A 23,932-nucleotide genomic window follows, 5' to 3' on the forward strand; every position below is an offset into this window, starting at 1 on the left:
ATGCACAAGTTGCCTGAAATATAATAATCACCATCACCACAGATAATTTCAATTAAGCTAACAGTTTTAAAGGCACTTAAAGCAGTGGCAGGTGAGTATAATTTTCTATACATCTTGTACACATTATTTGAATTAAGTGTTTGATCATTATTCCATTTGTCATTACAATAAGGAGATTATAAATATGAATTATTTATGATGGCATATTGGTGTAATAATCCCAAAACATCTAAATACTTAAATTTGTCTCTCTTCAATTAAGAATGTAACATCAACCTGAGATAACTATTCCAAACTGTTTTCTTTGGTCTCATTTCATTGTCAATCCCTGGCATTTATCAAATTGTACTCGCTTATTATGTTCTCTTACATTGTCATTCTTAGCTAAGATTAATTTTCCTGAAATACCTCTGGCAAGTTCTGCTTGAAACAAATGCATAGTGAACATTTCTAAAACACCACCTTATTCTAAAGACTTATAAGGTATACAGCTAGTCTATAGTAATTGTGGGTGATGACTCAATATGTTATTAATATTATGATAAAATGTCACTATTCACTTTACTGAGTTTATTGTGGGTATCCTCAGTAGAATACTGAACTACATATTGCATAAAAAAAGAGACTATAGGGTAAACAGACAGCAGTACTACACTTATAACTTAAAATTGCATAGAACTAGCCGATGGGATGTTAACTATTATTGCATCATCTATTATATTTATTTAACACTCCCTCCTGTTCCATTTTAGATAGTTTGCTTTTGAAAAGAATCATTTAAAAATAGTGTTCTCATATTGTTCCTAGCCTTTTTAAAAATTGCACTGCACTTGCTGGCAAATTCTATCCATTCCAACACAGAAAACCTAAATATTGTCGTTAGATTTCTGCCATTTCTCCTTGCCTTAATCTATGGTGCATCTATTCGGACTGCAGTTCGTCTCTACCCTAGTGTCTGTGTTAGCCCAGTGTTTGTGAGCCCAGACCTTCAGACACCAGTCCCAATACACATGTACCAAACCATTACGGACACTGACTACTCATTATAGGCAGGGCTCAATTTGAGAGAGGCTGCAAGGAGATGCCATCCCCCCAGTAATAATAATAAAAATAATAATAAAAATAATAATAATAAGAGACAGAGGGAGACAAAAACTTTACCACCTTTAAAACCTCCATCCCCTTTTTTATAACTTTTATGATCTCAGGTAAGATTTCTATGATCAATATGATAATTCTGCCTATAACTGAATTCTTCAAACTAAATCATGATTGGAGCCAAATGTTAACCTCTATTTTTGAATGCAAACAGTAGTGGGCGATCTGACCACTTTCCACCCCTATACACTGGGGTATTTGATTCAGTGTGTGCAGCGTATTTCTTATTCAGACATGCACAAGATATATAATTTAATCCCCAACCTTCCCCACTCTCCTCTGGTGAGATCAACCAGCCATTTCCCCTGAATTGTTTCTTATGCACTTAAGAGCACTACTCTACCCTTCTGCTTCTCATCACAAGACTGCTGTGGGCTAAATATTTTGTGTTGCCAGACCACCCTCTGCCTACCAATGTCACTGGCACCACACTGACCAGTAATGAACGCAGAAGAGAGTGCATGGCAAACTGTGAATGCTTACAGATCTTTAACCATGAACATTAAATTACAACTGTAACATAGCTGCATCAAATAAAATGAACAGTGAGTGCAATTACAATGTAGACATATTTTTATATATATATATATATATATTTTTATATATATATATATATATATATATATATATATATATATATATATATATATATATATATATATATATATATATATATAATTTTATATATATATATATATATATATATAATTTTATATATATATATATATATATATATATATATATATATATATATATATATATATATATATATATATATATATATATATATATATATATATAGAGTAATTTTTGATTTTATTTTTAATGGCTCATAAACATATAGTCTACAATGTGACTATGTAACCAGGTATAAAATAAATTTATTAATATAGTTTTAAGGTTAGTATATTTGCACCATATTGTATGACGTATATTCAACATGATAAATTATAACACACATCTGTGCTGACTACACAGAATGTTTCCCCGGCAGATAGGCACAGTCTTCCTTAACTCCAAGTTGGATCATACTGCGTCCAACCAGCAGGCGGTGCTATGTAGATCCGCCTACCTCGTAAAAAGAAACTAACAACACCTCGATAACCTGCTCGTGGCACTCCAGACTTCAGGTCATCCATGAGTCCCAGACTGCGCGCCAGCATTTTAAAACTCTCTGGACTGGAATACTGCACACGGAAGGAACCTGGCCCAGACAGCTTCCCACTCTGCAGCTCTTCTACAGTCACAACGGGAGCACTGTAAACTTCCTTCTCAAAAGCCTCATTATATTTCCTCTGCTCCAAGTAAGACAGATCTATTTTTGTAAAAGGCACAAATTCATTATTGAGCTTAATAAAGCGGAGGTATTTGTCATAGAACTGACCCAAGCTCACACCCTTACGGCCAAAAGTTAAAGTCCTAGATATTTCAGGACGAATGCAAGACCTGTCTTTGCGCTGATCAGGATGCCTCATCCAGTCATCCCAAAATGAGGCTGGCCACTTTGGCTCAAGTTCAAGCCAGAGTTCCTTCAGCAGCATCCATCCAAGTCCTGGGAAGAAATCTGTCCTATATAAGAGGCTTGATTTACCAGGGTCAACAAATCCCTCCTTGCCATTGTCATTCCAAGCAGACACACACCACAGAGTGGGGTCAGATTTCAGTAAAGCGTGGAGGGCCTTAAAGTATTCAAAAAAGTCAGATGCAACCTATGAGAACCAAAGAGAAAAAACAGGTAAAATTTACATGTTCTAAGAAAAACAATTCAACGTGTCTTAAATCATTCAAAATACTAAATAAGGAATACTCAAGGATATATAGTAACAATATTAACAATATTCTGACCAATAAAACATAACCTGAAACAGAAGGTACACTTTAATTTGTAGTATATACACATCATATATTGTATACAAATTTGGATTTAATGAGATGAGAAATTTTTTAAGTACCTCCAAATCATCCTCCACTATGATTACAGAGGAATATGAGAAGGTGTTGAACACCTGGTTTAGAGCCCAGTGATAATGTCGTGAGATTTTGTAGTAACCCTGGAATTTCCTATGTGACGCAGGCACAGAAATGTCCGATAAATCAGGCTGTTTAATATGGGTCAGCTGACTGCCATATGAGGCAATCACTTTTGCCGTCTCTGTGTGTCCACAATCCTGGCTCACAATGATTGGAAAGAGCTCAGCTGAAGGGCGGTACTCAAGGAGTTTGTCCAAGCAGCGTTTCACTGTTACCCGGTTACACGCCATGACCAAGATGGGAATGACCACATGAGATGGGTTTTCAACATTTGAGTCATTCTTTATAGCTGTATCATCATTTTTGCTTTTTTCCAACAAGGATTTATGCCTCTGAATCTGACGAAGGATTCTATTCTGTGACTCAAGTTCTGTCTCGAATGCATTAACAACTTGCATTAATTCCTTAATAATATTGCCATATTCTGTGCCTTTATGAGCTGAAATATATTGGTCCTCCCCGTATCTAGGCTCTGTCAGCCAACCATTGTCCACTTGGACAACGGGAGACCGTCCCAATAGGACAAATATAAGAATGGCATTCCAAGCAACAAACAAGAAAGCACCACAAATGATTAGTGACCCTTTCTTGTGGAGCATGGCAGAAGATAACCTGAGAACCACAGGACAGGTGTTTCAGGACAGCCAAAATACACATAAATGGGGTTTGGGGGAAGAAAAGGGTTTTTTCGCCAACCTACGTTTAGGCATAGGTCAGGAAGATGAATATTACATGTACATGAATATAATCATGTTTGGCCGGCATATTGGTGGGTTCCAGAAGCTGAGGCAGTGTAGTGATAAAGGTTGAAGGTAAACAGAGACATGTTCCTTATTCCAAAATAAAGGTCATAGGTGCTTCGAGTCCTTAAGCCCAAACTGCAAGGTCACAGGGGAATTTCAGCAGTCGCTGTGAAAATGGAAAATAGCAAAATATAAAATCACAATTAGACACGTATAATCAATTGTGACAATAAAAGCAGTGCATCAAAGAACATCCTGGTAGATAACGTATTGTGGTTATATAGTGGAGCTAATGTCTCGCAAGTTTCAGAAAACCATGCAAGATGAGGGCAAGACAGGAGCAAGGGAGATGTTGGTAGATATATGCAGTGGTTTCCAATGAAAGAGAACATGACAGAGAACAAGAGAGCATTTGAACTGTGAATGGATCGGGTTCTTTACTAAAAGCACCTCATTACAACATATGGTTTTGAAATAACAAATGGACTACCATTTGATTTCCTATAAAGTAGGGATGAATTTGAGGTGTGTTGTGTCCTTTAATTGATAAGAATATATACTAGGTAGCTAATTTTTTTTTTTTAAATGACGTTTTAAACTTGTTCGTTTACATTGTTTCGAATCACCCAGTTAAAGTTGTCTAAATATCATGAAAGATTAAATTAAACTTCCTCCAAGAGCAAATATGGGAACTACCGTAAATCAGGTAGGATATACGGTAGCTACATGAATTTTGCTTTAGGGATATAGGGTTTTAAACCGCGAACAACCAACGATTGATAGTAATGCATTTTCAGCTAACTAACGGGAATTTTTTCTGTGTTTGACAATCCATCACAACAAAACGGGACAACATTGAATACTAACGCTAGCTAACCTAACCTAGATAAATTGACTACATTGCGGTCTGTCAATCGATGACCTAACCTGTAGATCAGCCTGCAAATCTGGTAGCACAAACACAACCGTTTCTTTACCACCTTGAATTACTTTAACTAATAACAAGGGTGTGTCTTTTAACTAATAACAATCGTCTTCTTCCCGAAACACAAGACAATGCCTACGGTAATGTTGGCTAGATAGGAAAACATCAAATGTACCTGGCGTTAGCTGAGACTCCAGTCGCTCCTCCTGATCACCATTCTCGCTCATTTCCGTCATTCATGTGTCCCGACCGAATTATTTGTTTGTTTGCTGTTCAAGTAAGCTAATTGCGTAAACAATACTTTAGATCACGGATCCTTACTTAACAGGTTCTTACTACTTTTTGTAATACACATTTATACGTACAACACCCAACTTCACACTTGATTAAAGAGTGCAAAAGTCTAGTTTACTTCCGGATAACGTTGACGTGGACGTCCCGCCTTTTCCGGTTACGTCACGCAGAAAGGCGACGTTCCACCCAGATTGACAGGCTCTGTAGCAATGTATGCAGTCATCATAAAAAGATATCATTTTAACATATAGGCTTGTCCAACAAAGGTTAGGCCTAGCTAAATAAATGTATCAATAAATGTGAAGTTTCATTTGTCGGTATCAAAGGCTTATTGCATCCCTTATCCAGTCCAGGGAGTACCATGGGAAAGCTATATAGTCTATAAATAAGTGAAATTGGTGATATATATATATATATATATATATATATATATATATATATATATATATATATATAAACTAACACACACACACACACACACACACACACACACACACACACACACACACTCACTATGTGCATCAGCAGCTGCTTTTCTAAGATTTCCTCTCCATTTTAAACATGGTCAGTAAACAAGTTTTCCAACTGCTGCAACATTGGTTGCATTCATTTGAATGACCACTGTATCATCACTTGTACTGTACAATGAGACAAAGTATATTTTGCTTTAAAGTTTTATATCTTTACATAATAAACAGATTACATAATAAACAGATTACATACAAAATCATGCCTTTTCCAGGTTTGATTGCACAAGGTCAGAAACAGTGAAATACAGTACTCTGTTCTTTATCATGGACATGCCATGAGAAAGGAAGGATTCATAATTTGTTTGGATGATTGAACGTTTGTGGTTCCATTTACAGGCCAAACAGACGCACATCATCAGACAATCCGCAATTATTTTCCCCGGTAGAATGTCAAGTACTCCAGGATAACCAGGATAGGGCAGAGGGTGTTGAAGCCATTTCTAGTTTTTACCTTTAGATTGAGGGTACTACACATTGAGATAATTTTCCGTATTTTAAATAAAACCAATTAAAATAAAACTGAATTTTTTTATTTTTTTTTTCAAAAAGTATAGCCTCCAATTTAAGTTAATCTAATTAGGAAGGAGTTATATGGAGACGACTCAAATGTAGAAGCTCAGGCCTAGATCAGACAAGATGGTCTTGGTTATCAAACACAGGCCAGGAAATGCTCTCCATTTTCAGACCGGCGGGCAACGCCAAACTGAAACAATCAATTATTTGTAATAAATATTACTGTATGTTTGTCGCTGAGTTTGTTTTCGGCTGTGTATATTTCATTGGACAGGTACAGAGAAACAGCCTGGAGTAAACCAGAGTGAAGTGTAATGCATAAGCAGCACACTGGTCGGGGATCAGATGTTGGACCTCTTGAACAAAGTTTCTCTGACCTCTGAGGTACTACTACTATTAATCATATTTCATTCTATACTTGGATTCAGAGCATGCCACTGCAAGAATTAGAGATATGTTGAGGTCTGATAAGATGGGAAAAACATTGCTCCACCTGCATGATGAAAACGACCTGACTCAGACAACTCTCACTACCTTGTCAAATATTGTGTGTATTACAGGAAACCTCCAGTGGGCTCATCAGATGAATACAGATATTACACCTGAATATTTTCTGAGTGTATTTGCTGGTAATTGAAATACATGAATGTGGAATTGAGGCTGAAATCTATCACTTCTGTAGACTCAACTTATCATTTGCTGTAAATAACCTCTGAGAAATGATTCATCAACTAGATGAATCATAACTGGACCTAATATTGGAGTTTGAATCACGATTTAAATCACTGAAGCCGTGTTTGATCACTTCTGAAGACTCAACTTATCATTTGCTGTAAATAACCTCTGAGAAATGGTTCGTCATCTGGATCTGCATGACCTGAACCTAATCTTGGAGTGTGAATCACTATTTGAATCACTATAGCCATGTTTGAAAAACCACATCAGAAACCCCCTTTTTTTTTTCTTTTTTTTTTTAAAGTAAAATCCACTAGAGGGCACCTGAATGCACAGATAAAGGTTAACCGATTAGACTTATGGCAGTGTATACATATACTAGCACTGAACCATAGACAATATATTGAAACATTCCCCCATCTTCAGATACTCCAAAGAACATTCCAAAGCCTCCTGACTCAAATTCCATTTACATTTAAAATGTCACGTGAAGGAAATAACCATGCATCACTCACACAATACTACAATAAAAAAATGAGGCTTTGTGAAGTTTTCAATTTGTCCTCATTGCTGGGATGTCACCTGAGTTTCGTTGTCATTCAATGCTTAATATTAACAAGAAAACTTTTTTCAGTAATAATGACAGTGTCACCTATTTAATGTAAGAGCTTAGTTCTTCCTTGTAACTTTAAAAATTCACAGCAAAACAGATACTTGTTGAAGAGCTTATGTAAACTGTATTATTGAAGCTCTCCAATTAATTACATGTTTTTAGGAAGAGTAAATACATTACAATAGTATTGTTATGAAATTGGACTATTATTTTGTAATTTCATTGAGAATTAGCATGCACATTTATGCCTCAAAACTAAAATGTGACCACACATTTTCCAATCTAAGAACATTCATGCTTTGTTAATGTAAGATAACTAGAAAAGATTCTGTCAGAGATTTTACATTTTACATCATACAGTATGCATTAACTGTATGCAATATGTGTTTGTAATTCAGTATAAAGACCCTTCCTTCATCTATATTCATCATAAGGCTCTTTCCTCTGCCCAATAGAATTTATCCCTTCCGATTCTATTGAGGTCAGAGCATTCAGAAGAGGTGTGCAATCTTCAGTGCATCATGCCAAAGTCTTTCAGTCTTTTCCTGATATTCTGTATTCTGTTTTCCTGATATTCACTTACATAAAAGGAAAAAGGTAACAAAAGGACAAGGGCCATCTGCAGATCCGTATGGTGATGCGCACTAGCAGTCTCGTGCTCGTACTTGCCTCAGCTTGACTGGTGCATCCCACTACCCATCACTGTTGTGGGGATGGGATTCAGTTCCACGTGGAGGACTTGTTACATGTGAAGGTTTATCTGTTAGAGCTGCCAGATTTGGCAACACCACAAAGGTCAAGATGCCCACTACCAACAGAGACACAGCGACCACAATGATGAAGATCACCACTGCGTAGTAGCACCCGTAGGACCGGAACAGTCTCCTAAAGCGACCTGTCGCTCTGTTGGGAGGTCTCCCCACGTCTATTATGGTAACTGGTGCAAGACCCTCTTCCATTGCCCTGACAGGCACATTGTGGTCAAGATGCCCTTCTCTCTTTTGCTTGTGGAACACAGGCAGAGTCGTACTCTTCTTGCTGCTTCCTGGGGAGGATTTCTTGAGGACCAGTTTGCCCTTGCTGCGCTCGAAGCGCACAGACTGCGCCCGCTGCATCTGCGGCGGCAGCTTACGGAAAATGTCCTGGTTGTTGCCGAGCTGCGGCAGGTCACGCCCGTGCCGGATCTCCGTCACCTCCCGGCATACGGGGCACGAGAGCAACTTGATTTCCGCCGAGGTGACGTTGATGCGTGCCAGACACTCCAAGCAGAACGTGTGGCCACAGGCCAACAGCTTGGGAGTCTTGAAGACGTTGTCGTAGGAGCAGAAGCACACGGGGCACTCTGTCTCATCCAGGTTATCCTCAGGGGGCTGGAAAGGAGGTCTTCCATGGCTGTGCCTCTCCTCGCTCCGGCCACGCTGCCTCCTCTCCCCATGCTCCCTCTCTCGTTCCCTCCGCCGGCTCCGCCGCTCCCCATCGCTGCTGCGACTCCTCCGCGGGGGCCGGTTGTGTTTATCTGGATTCCTTGGTGTCTGTTTGCAGTTGTCATACTGAGGCTTAACGTTGGGTTTGAGCGTCTCCTGGCCTCCTTCTGTGCTACATCTCTCTCTGTTGTCACTCATGGCATAGAGTTTCAGACTTCAGGAGAGCAGGAGAGTAAAGCGTTCAGTGAAGCTGAAGTTGCGAGCCTGTGGGGCGAGATCTAGAGATATGCTATCAGTGACTCACACATGCTGAATATAATAATGTCATCTGGGAACGTGACTCTGGGTAAATCTAAGATTTGCAACCATGACTGTTAAGATGAACCCCAGAAAAAAACTTCAACATTCCAGTAAAATGGCACTTAAAACTGGCCTTTAAACCACATTGACAATGCATTCAATATATTAACAAAAAATTAAAATTAAAAAAATCACTTAATACACTGAATATTCCAGGTCTACTGCACATGAATTCATAGATTTTCCAGATAAATGATTACTGCTGCTCATTACATATCATATGCCAGATTTCTGCAAAAAAGTAACAGAAATCATTGGAACATTGAAAAGTATAGTTTCTATTAAATAATCTTCATGGAAAAAAAAGTGTTTGACATGTAAAAATAAATAAGAGAATTAATAAAAGTAGCCAAGAAAGAAATAAGGGAACTGTTCAGTACTTTGAAGCGGACCTTTATTTCTCATACAAGTGTCCTGCTGGCATTCTGCTCCTAAACTGAAACTCTACGTAGGCGTTGAATGTGATGGCAATAGCTGGGCTCTCCAAAGAGGTCACAGTCAGGTTTGTCAAGTTAAAAGTCCAAATACAAATCACTAAGAGAATGATTGTAAAGTAGTACACTGGCTTGTAAAATAGTATGACCAAAACATATCACACAAGAATGTCAAAATGATGAGATCAAAAACATAAAATGGTTAAAAAAAAAGAAAATCACAAGAAATCTAAAAATTAAAAATATATTTAGCAATGTGTCAATAGAATGATATGAATGCTTATTAAAGCCTGTTCCCTAGACTTACAAAGGTCTTAGCAACCTTTGCTTTCACAACATGTACATCTAGCTTTTTTAGAGGACTGTCTTTTTGCAATCTTAATAACATTAGCATGTGACCTCAAAACCCAAAATCTTGGATCTGTAACAAACTCTAACTATGGTGAGTGCATTCTCAGTAATGAAATGAAACTAGACAATTTGAGGTTCAGATATGAATTTCAGTCTCAAGACTGCTTCATTTCAATTATCTGTCCAACACGTGAAATTGTACTTTTTAAAACAGTTCTCAAGATACCTTCCAAATCATGCCACCTCACACTTTTTGTTCCTGATCTAAATTCCTGATATCTTCGGTAGGCATCAAGATACGTTGTTATGCTGCTTTAAAATAGTTCCAAGACTTCAGCTTCTCCATGGAAATAAATCAGGTATATGTAAAAAAGCCTTCTCTGGCTTAATAGTTTAGCAGCCGAGATATCACCATTCTAAGCAATTTAGGTAACTTTTCTGAATGCAGAAGTTCACAGAGACACTGAAAATGCCCTTACCTGTGCAAGTTGGAATCCTCAGGTACTGTCTGAGCTTGTTTGACTCAAACAGCGCAGACAGCATATACTTGTCTACCGGTACATCATATACTAACTGAACAGGCAAGCTCCAAAGTAAAGCAGCACAACCAGACCTTTCTGTACATCTTCTTACTTCCTTCAACACGCATGTAACTCTGCACTTGTTCTCTGTGCACCAAACGTTCCTAGATGTTATTCTCCCCCCACCCACTTAGCTACACTAAACACCCCCCACCCTGTCAGACCTGCTGAACTGGTCCAGGTAGTATTTGAACTGTCATACATATATGGAAGTAAATAATTCCTTTCATATATTTATGAAAGTCTGTCCACAACATTTGCATGTTATGTGAAGTGTAAGTGTAGGCTGCAGTATATGGATTCTGTTTAATTGCATGTTGTTGCGGTTACCTGAAGGATTTGCACTGTAATAGACTCTTCCGTTCACATCGGATTACACATTCCAGAACCAAGAGTGTAAGAACATGACAGCATTGGCACATTTATTTGATGGCTAAGCAGTGCAGAACAAATATGACTCAGAAGTCTGCTAAACGCAAACAGTTTAGCAAGCACCTAAAAAAAATTGTTGATCACCTGCTTGGAATTAGCCAGCGAAGATGAGTACGCCTCTTAGGCAACATGGAGGATTGGAGGAAACAAATGCACAATGAACACAAAAGCTTATTATAAATCAGTCAGATGTCTGTTAAAACAGGAAACCGGGCGAAGCATTCCAAACCTCTTGAAATCACTGGGACATCCGTCAGTGGTTAGAACAGTCCATTTTACAGAATAAGGAAAACTCTGAAAATGCCACTGGCTTGCCTAAATCACACTACCATTGTATTCTTGGTTCCCAGATCACAAAGTCTGGCAATCTGTTTTGAAAATAACATTGTAGTACGCAAAGTCTCTGCAGAATGCTATACACCACACAAAAATGATGTATAAACTGAGGATAGATACATGCCATCTTAGAATACACCACAGCTGCTGCATTACTGAATAAAGACACACCTTGAATTTTGTGTTTTCCAGAATCAGCCATCTCAGGTGTTTTTGTTTCCTTTTAAATATACTTATTAATCTGACTTTTCCCTCAGGTACCTTCACCTAGGACCTGCAAGTTTTGTTCTTCCCAGTGAGACCTCACGGAAGGTGAAAATATGAGGGTAATAATCAATGAAGCTGTAACATATTAACCCATTGCTCACCTTAGGTTATTTTTTTCCCTTTTACTAGATGCATTTTAGGTACAAAACATCCATTCCTATTTCAATGAACAAAATGTATGAAAAAAAAAGCAATAGAATTTTATTTTTACTTTTAACTGCACAGTGTATGTGTATTTAAAATCAGTGCAGAGGTACAGGAATGCCTAAAAAAGTAACTTGAATAATAAATCCTTAGTACTCAAAACATGAATTCACAAGTTCCAGAAACATAAACCAAACTGAAGTAAAATGTTTAAATATTGTACTTTCAAGTTCAGTTCCATGTTGTTTGGCCCCTGTTTAAGAGTTTGTTTTTTGCACATTCATGCTTAAATCAACACACACCCACTGTGTGCGTTTGCCTTGGGATCTAGCTCAAGATAACAGCCTCTGAAGATACCGGTCATTCTTCTGATGGGATGACTGTGCGCTTTGTTAATCCAGACTGATTTAAGCATACGAAAATAGCTCCAGCAAACTGTAACTCAAGGTGACGGGTATCAGATGGAATCCTGAGTCACTGGGACTCTCTCTTTCCCAAACAATTGTTGTTGCCACACAATTATTGTGGGCATCTCACTATTTAAACACTGCCATTACAGTGTGTATTTCATACCAAATGAAACATATAACGTAGTACAGCAAATTTAAAGAACCGATATCTTATCATCTTCCACTCTGCAAACATGCTAATTGAGAAGAGTGGCCTGTAGCTTTGAGAGTGACAAAGCCACACGGCTTTGGCTCTGGGTGGAATAAAGAAGACTGTTCATGGTCCTCTCCATACACATGCTTGATTTTCTCCTTTTCACCCTGTGGGGCTCTGCTGGGCCATTGTAGCTGGGGCCTTACTTGGCAGCAATGGCGGGCAGGCTTCGCTCCAAGGTCAGCCCAGCTCCTCCCGAGCTTTGCCCTGCTTCCGGGGCATTTTCTTGCTGCTGCCGTCTTCCAGTTCTTTACTCTTGTAGTAGTGAGGAGCCACTTCCAGCAGCCAGCCGCTGTCTATCTCGATCACCTGTCAGACAGACAGATGAGAGACAGAGACAGTGAGTGTGAGACAGCAAAATGTGAACAGGGCGAGAAAGAGAAGACAAAGATGCCTGTTTGAGTGCAAATAGAGTAAAAGGTGAGACAAAAATCCAGGAAACTGAAAGGCAGGCAGGCAGGCAGGCAGGCACACACACACACACACACACACACACACACACACACACACACACACACACACACACACACACACACACACACACACACACACACACACACACACACAGTGTAAGAGGACATTAAAACAAGTCACCTGGCGCATGAACTCCTTGGTGGTGAAGACCAGCTCATGGTAGATGATCCAGCGGGGTTGCTCCTCGAACAGGGAGCTGTTGGGGTGGACATACACGGTCTGCTGGTGCTTCACCGTCTTGTAACCTCCTTTGCTGAGGCGAGCCGTGTGGTAGAAATAACCTGCTGTGATTGCCTATGATATGACCGAATAAAACACTACATAAATAATAAAACAAAAAACTACTTAAAGAATAAAGCAAAACACTACATAAAGCCATATTTTGAGCAGGATGATGTTTCTTCATGTCTTCAGAGGTTAAGGTTTGCTATTCCTTGTAGAAAGGCCTGAGAATAAGTAAATACTGGTTCAAAGGTGAAGCTCCCTGAGGGATAAACAGAAATGTTATGCAAGACAGAACACAGCAGTTTAAATACTGTACAGTAAATGGGAGATTTTGATCATTTGCTTTACTCTGCTGATATTTATTAGTGGGTTGCTATTAAGTAAAGAATGCACCTTCATAGGTTTTGCTAAATGGGTCTGTGCTGATCAATAAATATGTGTCAACTTCCTGCTCTGTGGTTTTCAAAACATGTGTGGCTGCATTCCAACAGGTGAAGAAACACAGAACTTGGTTCTTTACTAATTAAACATCTTCTGTACATCTAAAATGTTCTGTTGGTAATATGTTTTTAGCGTAGTGTGTTTATAAATTCCATCATACAATAAGAAAAGCAAAAATAGTGCTAACAATAGGTTGATGAGATAACAGCATTTCTAACCACGTCAAAGTAACAAGCAGGCAGCTCATAGTCTGACTACACTAGTAGGCATTTCAACTATGGGTAGGCACATAGGTGTGTGTTTGTGTGTGCTGTTGAAGTAGCTTTCTTTGACCATGTTGGAGTAGCCTTCTTTGACCATCTGTACATGAAAATCTTCATAACAATGCATTCACACAGAAACCTGGTACTTCATAGCAAACTACTGTGCAAATGAGAGAGAGAGAGAGAGAGAGAGAGAGAGAGAGAGAGAGAGAGAGAGAGAGAGAGAAAGAGAAAGAGAAAGTGTAAGAGATTGAGGTAGAGGTAGGTGCAGACCGATATGCCACAACTAGCTCAGAAGGGTCTGTAGTATCAATATTTAGGTTAAGACATAAATGAATATCCAGGTCTTTGCCTCTTGAATTCATATTGCTAGCACAATGATGAACACACATATTGGCCTTTCGAATACAGAAGCTAGCTTGGGCATGCTTCAGGAGGGTGGAGTAAGCACAGCAGGGTTTAGGGTGGTTACCTTGCGGATGGGGATGGAGTCATCGTTAGCGCTGCAGAGCTCCACTTCGATTCGGTCCATCAGTCCCTCCAGCTGCTCCCGGACGTCTCGCGCCCGCTTCATGGAGCGGTACTGAATAAAGTTCTCATAACACCACTGAGTGGAGTAACCGCTCTCCACCCACTGTCACCCAGGGAGAAGGACACAAAGATGATCCAAACTTTAGTAAAAATGACAATAAAAATCATCTTGAGTGAGTCTAATATCTCAAAGTGCTTTACATTGTAAAGGTCAAGAAAAGGATCACATGATAAAGTATTTTAATGAAATGGCTACAAATCTTGAATATTGACCAGAATTACTGGCACACTTTGTAAAGCAGGAATATCCTTGATAATTTACCAACACAAACACATGGAGCCTGGATTCGGACATTTGTAAATCCGTTTTGTGACAACGATTGTTGGAAAAAGTGCTATATAAATAAAATTTGACTTGACAAATGTTTAATGTGACCCTTATTGTAATAATACCTACCAAGACTCTCAGGGCCTCAAAACAATCAATCAATACAACACAATCACAGGTCTACAACTGTACTTCACAGTATTTCTGTATGGACCACCAATAGTGCCAAAAAGCAATATGTTTTTTCTCAAAAACTCATCTGATCACAAAAACTAGGCCCAGTCATGTCCTGGTGCAGTTTAGAGATCTCTAGGCTGCTGCATGTGCGGAGAGGTGTTCTGGCAAGCCTTCTAAACCATTTTTGGTATTGAGGTGCTGTCTGCCTGTGATTCCCCTTTACTGCAAGGTTCGCTTTCTCCCATGTCCTGTGTATGATTAAGCTGGTAAACAACAAAGACAGTTTTCCATTGCTTTTTTTGGTCATATTTATGAAGGCATCAATAACTGTGGCATGCACTCTATGCATGATGCAATCAGGGGTTAAACTGGCTCAAAAAACCCACTGCTATGTGGTGATCTTACTAGATTAACTGCCCCAGAGACTGCACATCATCTTTGTAATGATGCAGTGTGATGTTGACTGTTCTGGCTACAGGTAAAACCAGTTACATTTGACAGCAACACATGTAGTGACACGTACGCTGTCAACAAATCAGAGACTGAATGTAAGGCTAAAAATAAACAAAAACAAAACAAGCATGAGGCTAAACACACACATGCACCCACACCCACACCCACACCCACACACACACACACACTCACGTTTACGTGAGTGCTTTGTCATTCACTCATAGAATACATCCTAGCCAGTACAGCAGGTTAGGGTCACAGATACCAATGAACTAGAATACTGTAGAAGTACAGGGATCACTGCTGATGCCTAGAAGTACAAAATACATAAGCTCTATCAAACAAGCAACTAGGTTCAGACAAGAAGCCTTGAATTTAACAGAATCTAAGGCAAAAGTAAGTAAACTCACAGCCTACCTTAACCAACCAGAGGACGATCCCAGAGAAAAAACACACACACAGACACACACTCACACACACTCACACACACACCCCTTTATATTTACCTGTGTGTATACATTCAGGAGCACTAGATGATCGCCTCCAGGCACCACAAAGTTCATTCGGGCATTGTCTGCATGCACCACCTTGTCTTTGGGCCGGTAGAAGATGGAGTTGTTGACGGACAGCATGGCAGCGATGGTCAGCACCTCCTCTGAGCACTTGTATCTAGAGGAATCACAGTGAACTTGGCTGTTTCAAAAAATAAAAAACATGCACAGAGAACTGGCGAAACAAATGTCTCTTTGGTGAGTTTCGACTTAGAACAACAGCACAGGCGACTCACTGTTCAGAGGCCAAGATCATTTTGCTAAGCATGGGGTCTACTGGGAGCTCAGCCATTCGCCTCCCCATCTGCCTCAAAAGAACAAAGTTGAGTCAGCGGGTCAACCACCGTAGAGTTTACATGTAGCACATTGCAACCGGCCCAGTAAAGTCAGATTCCATCAAAGAGGGGCCAGAGAGCCTGCGCGTCCGAGACTGTGCTTGTGCAATGTGTAAAACCAGGCTTGGTCGCATGGCAACAGTGAAGGCAGCAGGACCTGAGGAACCGAAGCCGGATAGGTGCATGCAGCCATACCTTGGTAAGCTCTCCCAGGTGGTTAAGGGCCCCAAGAGCGTACAGCTGCTCCAGGGCCAGGACCAGGGTTTCATGTGGCGGAGGGTCCATGAAGTCAAAATGGATGAGATCATTTATGCCTGTCAATCATATAAATAGATTTCTGAATTTTGATCATAAACATTGAGATGTGTAAACAAGTTGGGAGGTAACTAAATAAATAAATAGGGACATGCTTATGAAAATAAAGAAAAATGGGCTGACAGTTTTCAGAAAATGTACATCATATGGTTATGAAAGCTAATCAATGAAGGTACCATTCACAACACAATATCAGTAATATTAACATTGATTGTTTACTTGGGTATTTTGTATGGTGTTAACATGTAAATAAAAAAAAAATATATAAGAATGCTTTCAGCATTCTTTAAACATGCTGCCCTTCGGGGCTGATGACATCAGGGCAGGAGCCGAGACTTCAGCAGCCATGAGTGCGTCCATATGCCTCGACACCCAACATTCTTAGAAATGTTTCAAGTGAATGATTCCCAGAATATGGCATGCACAATGTGTGCACACAACAAGTAATTCAGAACAAAAATGTGAGTCATGTCTTTCCACCTGGCGAAGATCTGCTTTATTGTCTCCCCCCGCTCCAAAAGAAACTTTGTCTTAAAAGACTTGTTCTACCAGCTGCTTTTGCTATGCATTTAGGCAATGAGCAAACCCAGACTGGAATGTTTGCAGTGTGTCAGCCTGTTACAAGGAACACTGTAGCTGAAAGTCACTGCTTTTAGACAACAAAGGTTTTAATATGAGCTGACATAATTAGTGATGATTTAATGTTGCACTAATATAAACGTTATCGATGCACTGAGAATGGGAGATTTTGCCAAACACTCTTATGTTGTACCTGTTTAAAAAAACAAACAAACATAACATTGCTGCCTGGCTGTCAGTACTATAGAGTGATTTCCCCCTAGTGGTAGCAGAAAGAAATCATCTCCCCTCACAGTGCGTTTCCCCTCCTTACCCAGACTCTTCAGCAGCAGAACCACATTGCCCAGGTTGGTCCTCTGGATCTCGGGGACCGTGGTTTCCTCCATCTCGTGCTTAAAGGCCCAGGCCGTGTAGAGCCTAAAGCATTTTCCAGCAGCCACGCGGCCCGCCCGCCCTGCCCGCTGATTGGCCGAGGCCTGTCAAATAAATGAGAAAAGATACCACTATTCAGAACGGAGCAAGAGATGTGCTTAAAAGAAGCATCAAGCCATCCATTTTGCTCCCTACAGCCACGAGGAAGAGGAGTGGAGCATGCTGCTTGTACCCAAGGCAGGTTGGGCAACTTGACAACATGGTGCAACTCTTCTCCAAAAAGAGGCACGTTCCCTATAAACTTGACGGCATTTGTTTTGGAATTCTATTAAATGCAGAAAAGAGCAAAGAACCACTAAAGGTCAGTGGGGGTCTTTTACCCGTGAGCACGGCGTCACAATGAGTGACTCCATGCCTGTGCGGGCATTGTAGCTCTTCTGCTTGCAGAAGCCTGGGTCGATCACGTAGATGATGCCATCAATGGTGAGCGAAGTTTCCGCTATGTTTGTTGCTACGACAACCTGGGACACACAAAACAATCTAGAATGATTTGCATTCATATGCATTTAGGGGAAAAGAGATTATTTTTATTATTTCACACGCTGATTTGGAGACGTCAGCTAGTTGTGCCTCACTACTGGTATTTTATATCTTGGTAATATCTCTGCAAACCATCATATTTTCTATGGCATTGTTTCTCTTCATTTTTCTTAAATTAACCTAAGAATATGTGATTAAATGCAGTATTTATAAGCAAGCAATGCATTACACATTAATGTGACTTTCAATTCAATTGAATTAACTGCAATTAACTTAGGAGCCCCCTGATACGCATTGTTCCAAACTGCAGATTAACGATTCGTGCATGTACCTTGCGTGCTCCGGGAGGTGTGGGGTTAAAAATCTTGGCCTGCATGTCAGAGGGCAGGTTGGCATAGATGGGGAGGACGATGAGCTCAGCAATCTTTGAACCGAGCCGTCTACACCTCTCCTGCAGCAGCTCGCAACATGCCTCAATCTCCTCCTGCAGCGCCACACGAAAGGGACTTTGGGACAGGAATGGAAGCAGCGAGAAGCACATGGCCGAATCGTCCTAGTGCCGCGTGGAGAGCGAGTACACACGGGTCACGCAGACTGACCTGTCCCGTCAGGAACACGAGGATGTCACCAGCGGGTTGCGTGACGTGGATCTGCAGGACCGATACCACACATGCCTCTAGATAATCGGCCTCTGGAGCCTGTGCAACAAAACGACACGCAAATATTCGTAAGGAATGCGCGCCCCAAAATAGGTTAATATGATATTATCAGTGTTAGTAACACGTTTTGAGTTAGTGGGAATGGCCGCGCCACCACGCGATATGACGTGCCTTGGTGTAATAGATGTCGACGGGAAAACGGCGGCCCGGGATGCGGAAGACGGGTGCATCATCAAAGAAGCAGGAGAAGCGCTCTGTGTCCAGGGTTGCGCTGGCCACCAGCACCTTGAGGTCGGGCCGGAAGCGGGCAATGTCTTTGATCAGGCCGAACAGGATGTCCGTGTGCAGCGTCCTCTCGTGCGCTTCGTCGATGATGATCACGCTGTGGGAGTTGAGAGACAGATGCAGAGTTAGACCAGAATCCAATGATGGCAGATACAATAAAAAGGAATGGACTGTAAATGTAAACCTTGCAGATGCGCGATCGAGAGATATGATTTTGCTTCAGGAGAGCAGAGATTTTAAATCTCTCATGCTGATACACTGGCAGACTAGTGAACCACTACTTGAATAATCATTAATAAATAAATATGAACTTGTGCCAAAGCTGTCAACACACTCCACTATGGTGGAAGTAGCTGTTAGTGCAAATGGTACCTGTAGCTGGCCAGGTCAGGTTCAGTGAGGAACTCTCTGAGGAGCATACCGTCAGTCATGTATTTCAGCACGGTGCGTTCAGACGTACAGTCCTCAAAACGGATGCTATAGCCCACCTGAGCAGGACAAAACAAGCACCCATCACCACTCCGAACTTACCTGACCAGGTCACATTTAAATCCGTATTCTCCTCACAGAATCAATGAAGTCTGTGTAGAAGTCTGTATTGGAAAAAGATTCTCACCTCATTGCCCAGTTTAACTCCCATTTCTTGAGCCACTCGGGCTGCCACAGACATGGCTGCTACCCGACGAGGCTGCGTGCAGCCGATTTTCATCCCTCCTCTAGTGTAACCCTGAGAGATGGAGACAAGGCAACATGCTCCAAAATGTGCAGCTAAAAATCAAGGATGATGCCTTTTTAGCACTACAGACTTAAATGTCCCCAAGTTCTTACATCCTCTTTGAGGTACTGAGGGATCTGGGTGGTCTTGCCAGAACCAGTCTCACCCTCGATGACCAAGATCTGGTGGTCTCGGATAGCAGAGAGGAGGTCCTCCCTGTAGGGGAACACTGGCAGGCTACGTCTCACCTCCTGGATGGACAGCATCTCTTTCTCAGCCTGAGAGAGTTCGGGCTCACTTTCCTGTCAGCGACCGCAGGGAGATTACACACAGGATCACATAATATTATCAATATTTCAGGGTAGGGGCACCCAACTCTGGTCCTTGAGTTCTACTATTACATAGTTTAATTGCAACACATGTTGATCTAATATTAAGGTGCTACTTAATTGACTGGATCAGGTGCCTTAGATTTGGGTTGGATCTCATAGACCAAAGTTGGGCAGCCCAGCTACAAGCAATACATCATGTGAAGAAGTCTGGGTTAAAGAGGAAGATTAGAGGATGCTGATACTAACTGAAGACATCTCTTACAGTGAAAGACTTTATCTTTGCACCAACCTTCTCAGAGAGCGTCCCCTTCATGGTGATGGCAGTGCTGACAAAGTTGATCATCTCCTCTTCCTCGAGCACTAGCTGGTACTTCTCTTTCTCTTCCTTCAGACGTCTCTCCCTCTCCTCGCGTGCCCCGAACTGCAGGGTGGCTGTGGCGACGCGTGCCTCCTCCCAGCGCCCCTGCTCCCCGCCCCCCTCACGGGGGGCCTCGTCAAACTCCAGCTCCATGTCTCTCTGGGGAATCGTCTGAGAGGAACCGGGTAAGAGCGTGAGAAATGGGAGCAAAGAGAAAGAGAGGAAAAGAGCAATTAAAATAGACATGGAACCCTAAAAGGTACCCTAACCCTACCTCTAGAACCCTAAAGGTACCCTAACCCTACCCCAAGAACCCTAAAAGGTACCCCAACCCTACCACTAGAACCCTAAAAGGTATCCCAACCCTACCCCAAGAACCCTAAAGGTACCCTAACCCTACCTCTAGAACCCTAAAGGTACCCTAACACCATCTCTAGAACCCTAAAGGTACCCTAAACCTACCTCTAGCATCCCAAAGGTACCATAACGCTACCTCCAGAATCCTAGCCCTTTACCTGCAGATACTTCACCATGTTCTCTCTCAGGACAATAATGTTAATGTGAGGCAGAAAATAAGTAAAATACAAGAACATAAGCCCCCAGCAAACATACTATAAAGCACCGAATTATGTTGGCTACAGTTGACAAGCTGAATTATTATGGTCATAACTTTTGACATACCTTACTTCTGACCTCCTCTGGCATGTAATAACGGTTCTTTCTCTCCTCTTTCTCCCTTGCTCCGGCTTTCTTGTAGTCTTGCGCCAGGTCTCGGATCTGCTTTTTGTACTCCAGTTCTTTCCTCTCATGTTCAGTGAGTTTCTCGTTGGAGAACAGATACTCCTCGTCCACGATCTCTGCCTCCAGGTCCTCCAGCTTCTCCTCTTCTCTCTTGGCCAGGTATGCCCAGCGGGACTGTTTCCGCAGCTCTGGCAGCTGGAGAGAAGGTACGAGAGCAATGGACCGATGCTGTGGGATACGTGCCTGTGGTATGCACTTTAGCACTCTTTTTTAAATTCAACATGAATTTCGCAATGAGATCATCCCACCAGTTCTAACAAGCCATGGTAAGTTAGACAGAGAAATGTTGTGTGTGCATGTGAGAACACCTTACCATCTTCTTTTGATCATCTTCAGCCATCTTCAACCTCTTCTGAGCCTCTTCATATGCCTAAGGAGGAGATATGAGGTTCAGTTAGGCTTCTGGGCTTTTCACGCTCTTCCCACTGTTATCCTAATGAGGACAGTGCTTCAAGCCCCCTCCCCCTCCCCCCACCCCACCTTTTTGTCATTCCTCTCAAGTATGTGCCTAGTGTTCTCTTTATCCCTCTTCTTCACTCTTTCTGCAAAGGCATCCCTCTCTTCCAGATCCTGTAGCCTCTCTCGTTCCTCCTTTTCCCACTCTTCTTCCTCTTCTTCCTCTTTCACTGCTTTCTTTGGCTCAGGTGAAGCTGCCTTGGTGCTGATCAGAGCAAGGCAATGTAATTAAAAATGTAATCAAACAAAGGAAACAAATGTAAACAAATTTGCCATAGCTTTTGAGAAAGGTGTGCAACAGCGCACCGATTTTTTCTGTCGTCTTCGCTTGATGATGGACTTTCATCTCTTTTTTGTCTGAGATGCTTCCTTTTCTTCCCTCTGTCCTTCTCTTTGCTTTTCTTTTCTTTCCCCATTTCTCTGGGTGTCTCTTCATCACAATCACTGTCCTCCAGAAGAGTGTAAGTTTTGTTCTTTCGCTCCATCTCTATAGCCTGACGCTCTATTGCTCTTGCTGGTTTCTCAATGACCTGTTTCTTTGGAACCTGAACAAGAAATATGACAAAGTAAATTTGCTTAACCATACAGGTACAGTAAGATTACTCAAAATGCCGTCTTGAGTTGCTAAACAAACTTACCTTGTTGTATAACTCCTGGGCAAATGCAGTTATTCTCTGGTCAATGTCAATAGTTCCAGTCTGTTGCAGACGAACAACAAAGTCCTGTGGCCCAGAGGACTTCTTTACCAGGCCGATCATGAATTGGGCCACATATCTATCGCTCAGCCCCAAGATGTCATGGAGCCGGTCACTAACCCACTGCTCCAGATTTGCCATTTTGATGGCAAGAGAGCAGCTGCGAAGAGATTTGCATATTAACCATTACATTACAACACTTTCATCAGACCAGTTTTCTAAGACCACTGATGACTAACAACTACAAATGGAGGCAAAACACTTCAGACGTTAGTAGCTAGCTACAATGTCTGTGAACGTCCCCAGCTATAAAGCTCTACCGCTCGTTATCATACACAGTTGGGTAGCTAGTTAGCTAACCTAGCTAGCTAAATAACTAATAAGTGGGCTATAATGGGTCATGACACACAACACTGGAAAACAGAGCTAATGCTACAAGAATGAAAGGTGATGCCGTTTCACTGTACATTACATTAACCTAACCTAGCTAACTTAGATCAGAGACCAACAACTAGACAAGTTCAGTAATGTGAGCTAGTCGTTAGCCAAGCTAAGTCTACTTACTGTTACTTGCTTTGTATCTAAAGCACTCCTCACTTTGTTAAGTTCAACATCGTATGTGAGCGCCTAAGAAATATATGCCATTATCACAAATTATATTTGCAGATGCAGTAAACTGCTACGCAGTACTATCCCCAAAACATATAATTTAGCAACTTACATTAGCATTCGCTATTCACGCGTTCCGCTTAAGTTTATTTACTTCCGGCGAGTTACATTCTCCTTCCGCTAGTCATCAAAATAATAGTATCCATAAAAACCACCCCCATAAAAAAGTTTACTTGTAACTGAGGATATATTAAAGGTCACCAAGGATGACATACAAATTGTATATGAAACATGCATGCTTAAATACTGTGTGTGTGTGTGTGTGTGTGTGTGTGTGTGTGTGTGTGTGTGTGTGTGTGTGTGTGTGTGTGTTCATAACATTTACACTACATTAGTTTTTACCTTTTCTTCTTGGCCAACTGTCTGACTGCCTTGGAACTAATTCTTAGGTGCAGTGCAAACATTATATATGACAATGCTCTTAATCTGCCTTCAATCATACTTAAATCAGTGCTATGCTCTGGCAACAGCTGCAACACAGAAACCTACAAAATACATACACACACACACACACACACACACACACACACACACACACACACACACACACACACATACATATATACATATATATACATATATATATATATATATATATATATATATATATATATATATATATATATATATATATATATATATATATATATATATTCAAGAGGTACACAAACAGGACATTTTGGATAGAGGTCCTTCATCAGCTGTGCAAGCAAAGTGCTTCTGAAGTAGTAGTAGGAGGACCTATATATAAACTGATATATAAGGTTCCTTCCTCCTCCTCCGTCTTGAGCTGACCCAGTGAGCTATCCAACAACTTATATATATAGAGAGAGTCTCTGCAGCTGAAAGCATAGGTCTCCACACAAGCTTTCAGCAAATTACAAGGTGATCAGCATTCATTACA

General features: G+C 41.0%; 3 protein-coding genes across 7 annotated transcripts; all 3 read right to left on the reverse strand.

Moving 5' to 3' along the window:
- Positions 1 to 2,019: 2,019 nt before the first annotated feature.
- mgat1a (alpha-1,3-mannosyl-glycoprotein 2-beta-N-acetylglucosaminyltransferase a) lies at positions 2,020 to 5,278 on the reverse strand. The gene is made up of 3 exons (XM_027024480.3): positions 5,033 to 5,278; positions 3,111 to 4,098; positions 2,020 to 2,867 (listed from the first exon to the last, which is right to left on the reverse strand). Exons 2-3 carry the CDS (start codon positions 3,786 to 3,788, stop codon positions 2,169 to 2,171), a joined length of 1,377 nt encoding a protein of 458 aa, XP_026880281.1. The 5' UTR covers positions 3,789 to 4,098; positions 5,033 to 5,278; the 3' UTR covers positions 2,020 to 2,168.
- A 539-nt stretch (positions 5,279 to 5,817) lies between these two features.
- On the reverse strand, positions 5,818 to 10,709 carry rnf183 (ring finger protein 183). 2 transcript variants are annotated; one of them, XM_081700669.1, is made up of 2 exons: positions 10,531 to 10,709; positions 5,818 to 9,170 (listed from the first exon to the last, which is right to left on the reverse strand). In XM_081700669.1, the coding sequence occupies exon 2, from the start codon at positions 9,102 to 9,104 to the stop codon at positions 8,175 to 8,177; it is 930 nt and encodes a 309-aa protein (XP_081556795.1). In that variant the 5' UTR covers positions 9,105 to 9,170; positions 10,531 to 10,709; the 3' UTR covers positions 5,818 to 8,174. The 2 variants fall into 2 exon arrangements, with proteins under 2 accessions (XP_081556795.1, XP_081556796.1); XM_081700670.1 differs by having other exon boundaries at positions 5,818 to 9,184.
- A 320-nt stretch (positions 10,710 to 11,029) lies between these two features.
- dhx16 (DEAH (Asp-Glu-Ala-His) box polypeptide 16) lies at positions 11,030 to 23,143 on the reverse strand. 4 transcript variants are annotated; one of them, XM_027024470.3, is made up of 21 exons: positions 23,081 to 23,143; positions 22,303 to 22,519; positions 21,971 to 22,209; positions 21,689 to 21,869; positions 21,522 to 21,578; positions 21,089 to 21,343; positions 20,339 to 20,578; positions 19,831 to 20,019; positions 19,619 to 19,729; positions 19,375 to 19,490; positions 18,889 to 19,099; positions 18,658 to 18,756; positions 18,390 to 18,542; positions 17,899 to 18,039; positions 17,460 to 17,622; positions 16,448 to 16,566; positions 16,154 to 16,221; positions 15,873 to 16,035; positions 14,350 to 14,511; positions 13,069 to 13,242; positions 11,030 to 12,783 (listed from the first exon to the last, which is right to left on the reverse strand). In XM_027024470.3, exons 1-21 carry the CDS (start codon positions 23,086 to 23,088, stop codon positions 12,655 to 12,657), a joined length of 3,195 nt encoding a protein of 1,064 aa, XP_026880271.2. In that variant the 5' UTR covers positions 23,089 to 23,143; the 3' UTR covers positions 11,030 to 12,654. The 4 variants fall into 4 exon arrangements, with proteins under 4 accessions (XP_026880271.2, XP_026880272.1, XP_026880274.2 ...); XM_027024471.3 differs by lacking the exon at positions 23,081 to 23,143 and adding an exon at positions 22,924 to 23,027; XM_027024473.3 differs by lacking the exons at positions 11,030 to 12,783; positions 13,069 to 13,242 and adding an exon at positions 13,249 to 14,034.
- Between the last annotated feature and the right edge of the window lie 789 nt (positions 23,144 to 23,932).

The sequence above is a fragment of the Electrophorus electricus genome, chromosome 17, assembly GCF_041902795.1.
Source record: "Electrophorus electricus isolate QZ-2024a chromosome 17, ASM4190279v1, whole genome shotgun sequence".
Classification (NCBI taxonomy): domain Eukaryota; kingdom Metazoa; phylum Chordata; class Actinopteri; order Gymnotiformes; family Gymnotidae; genus Electrophorus; species Electrophorus electricus.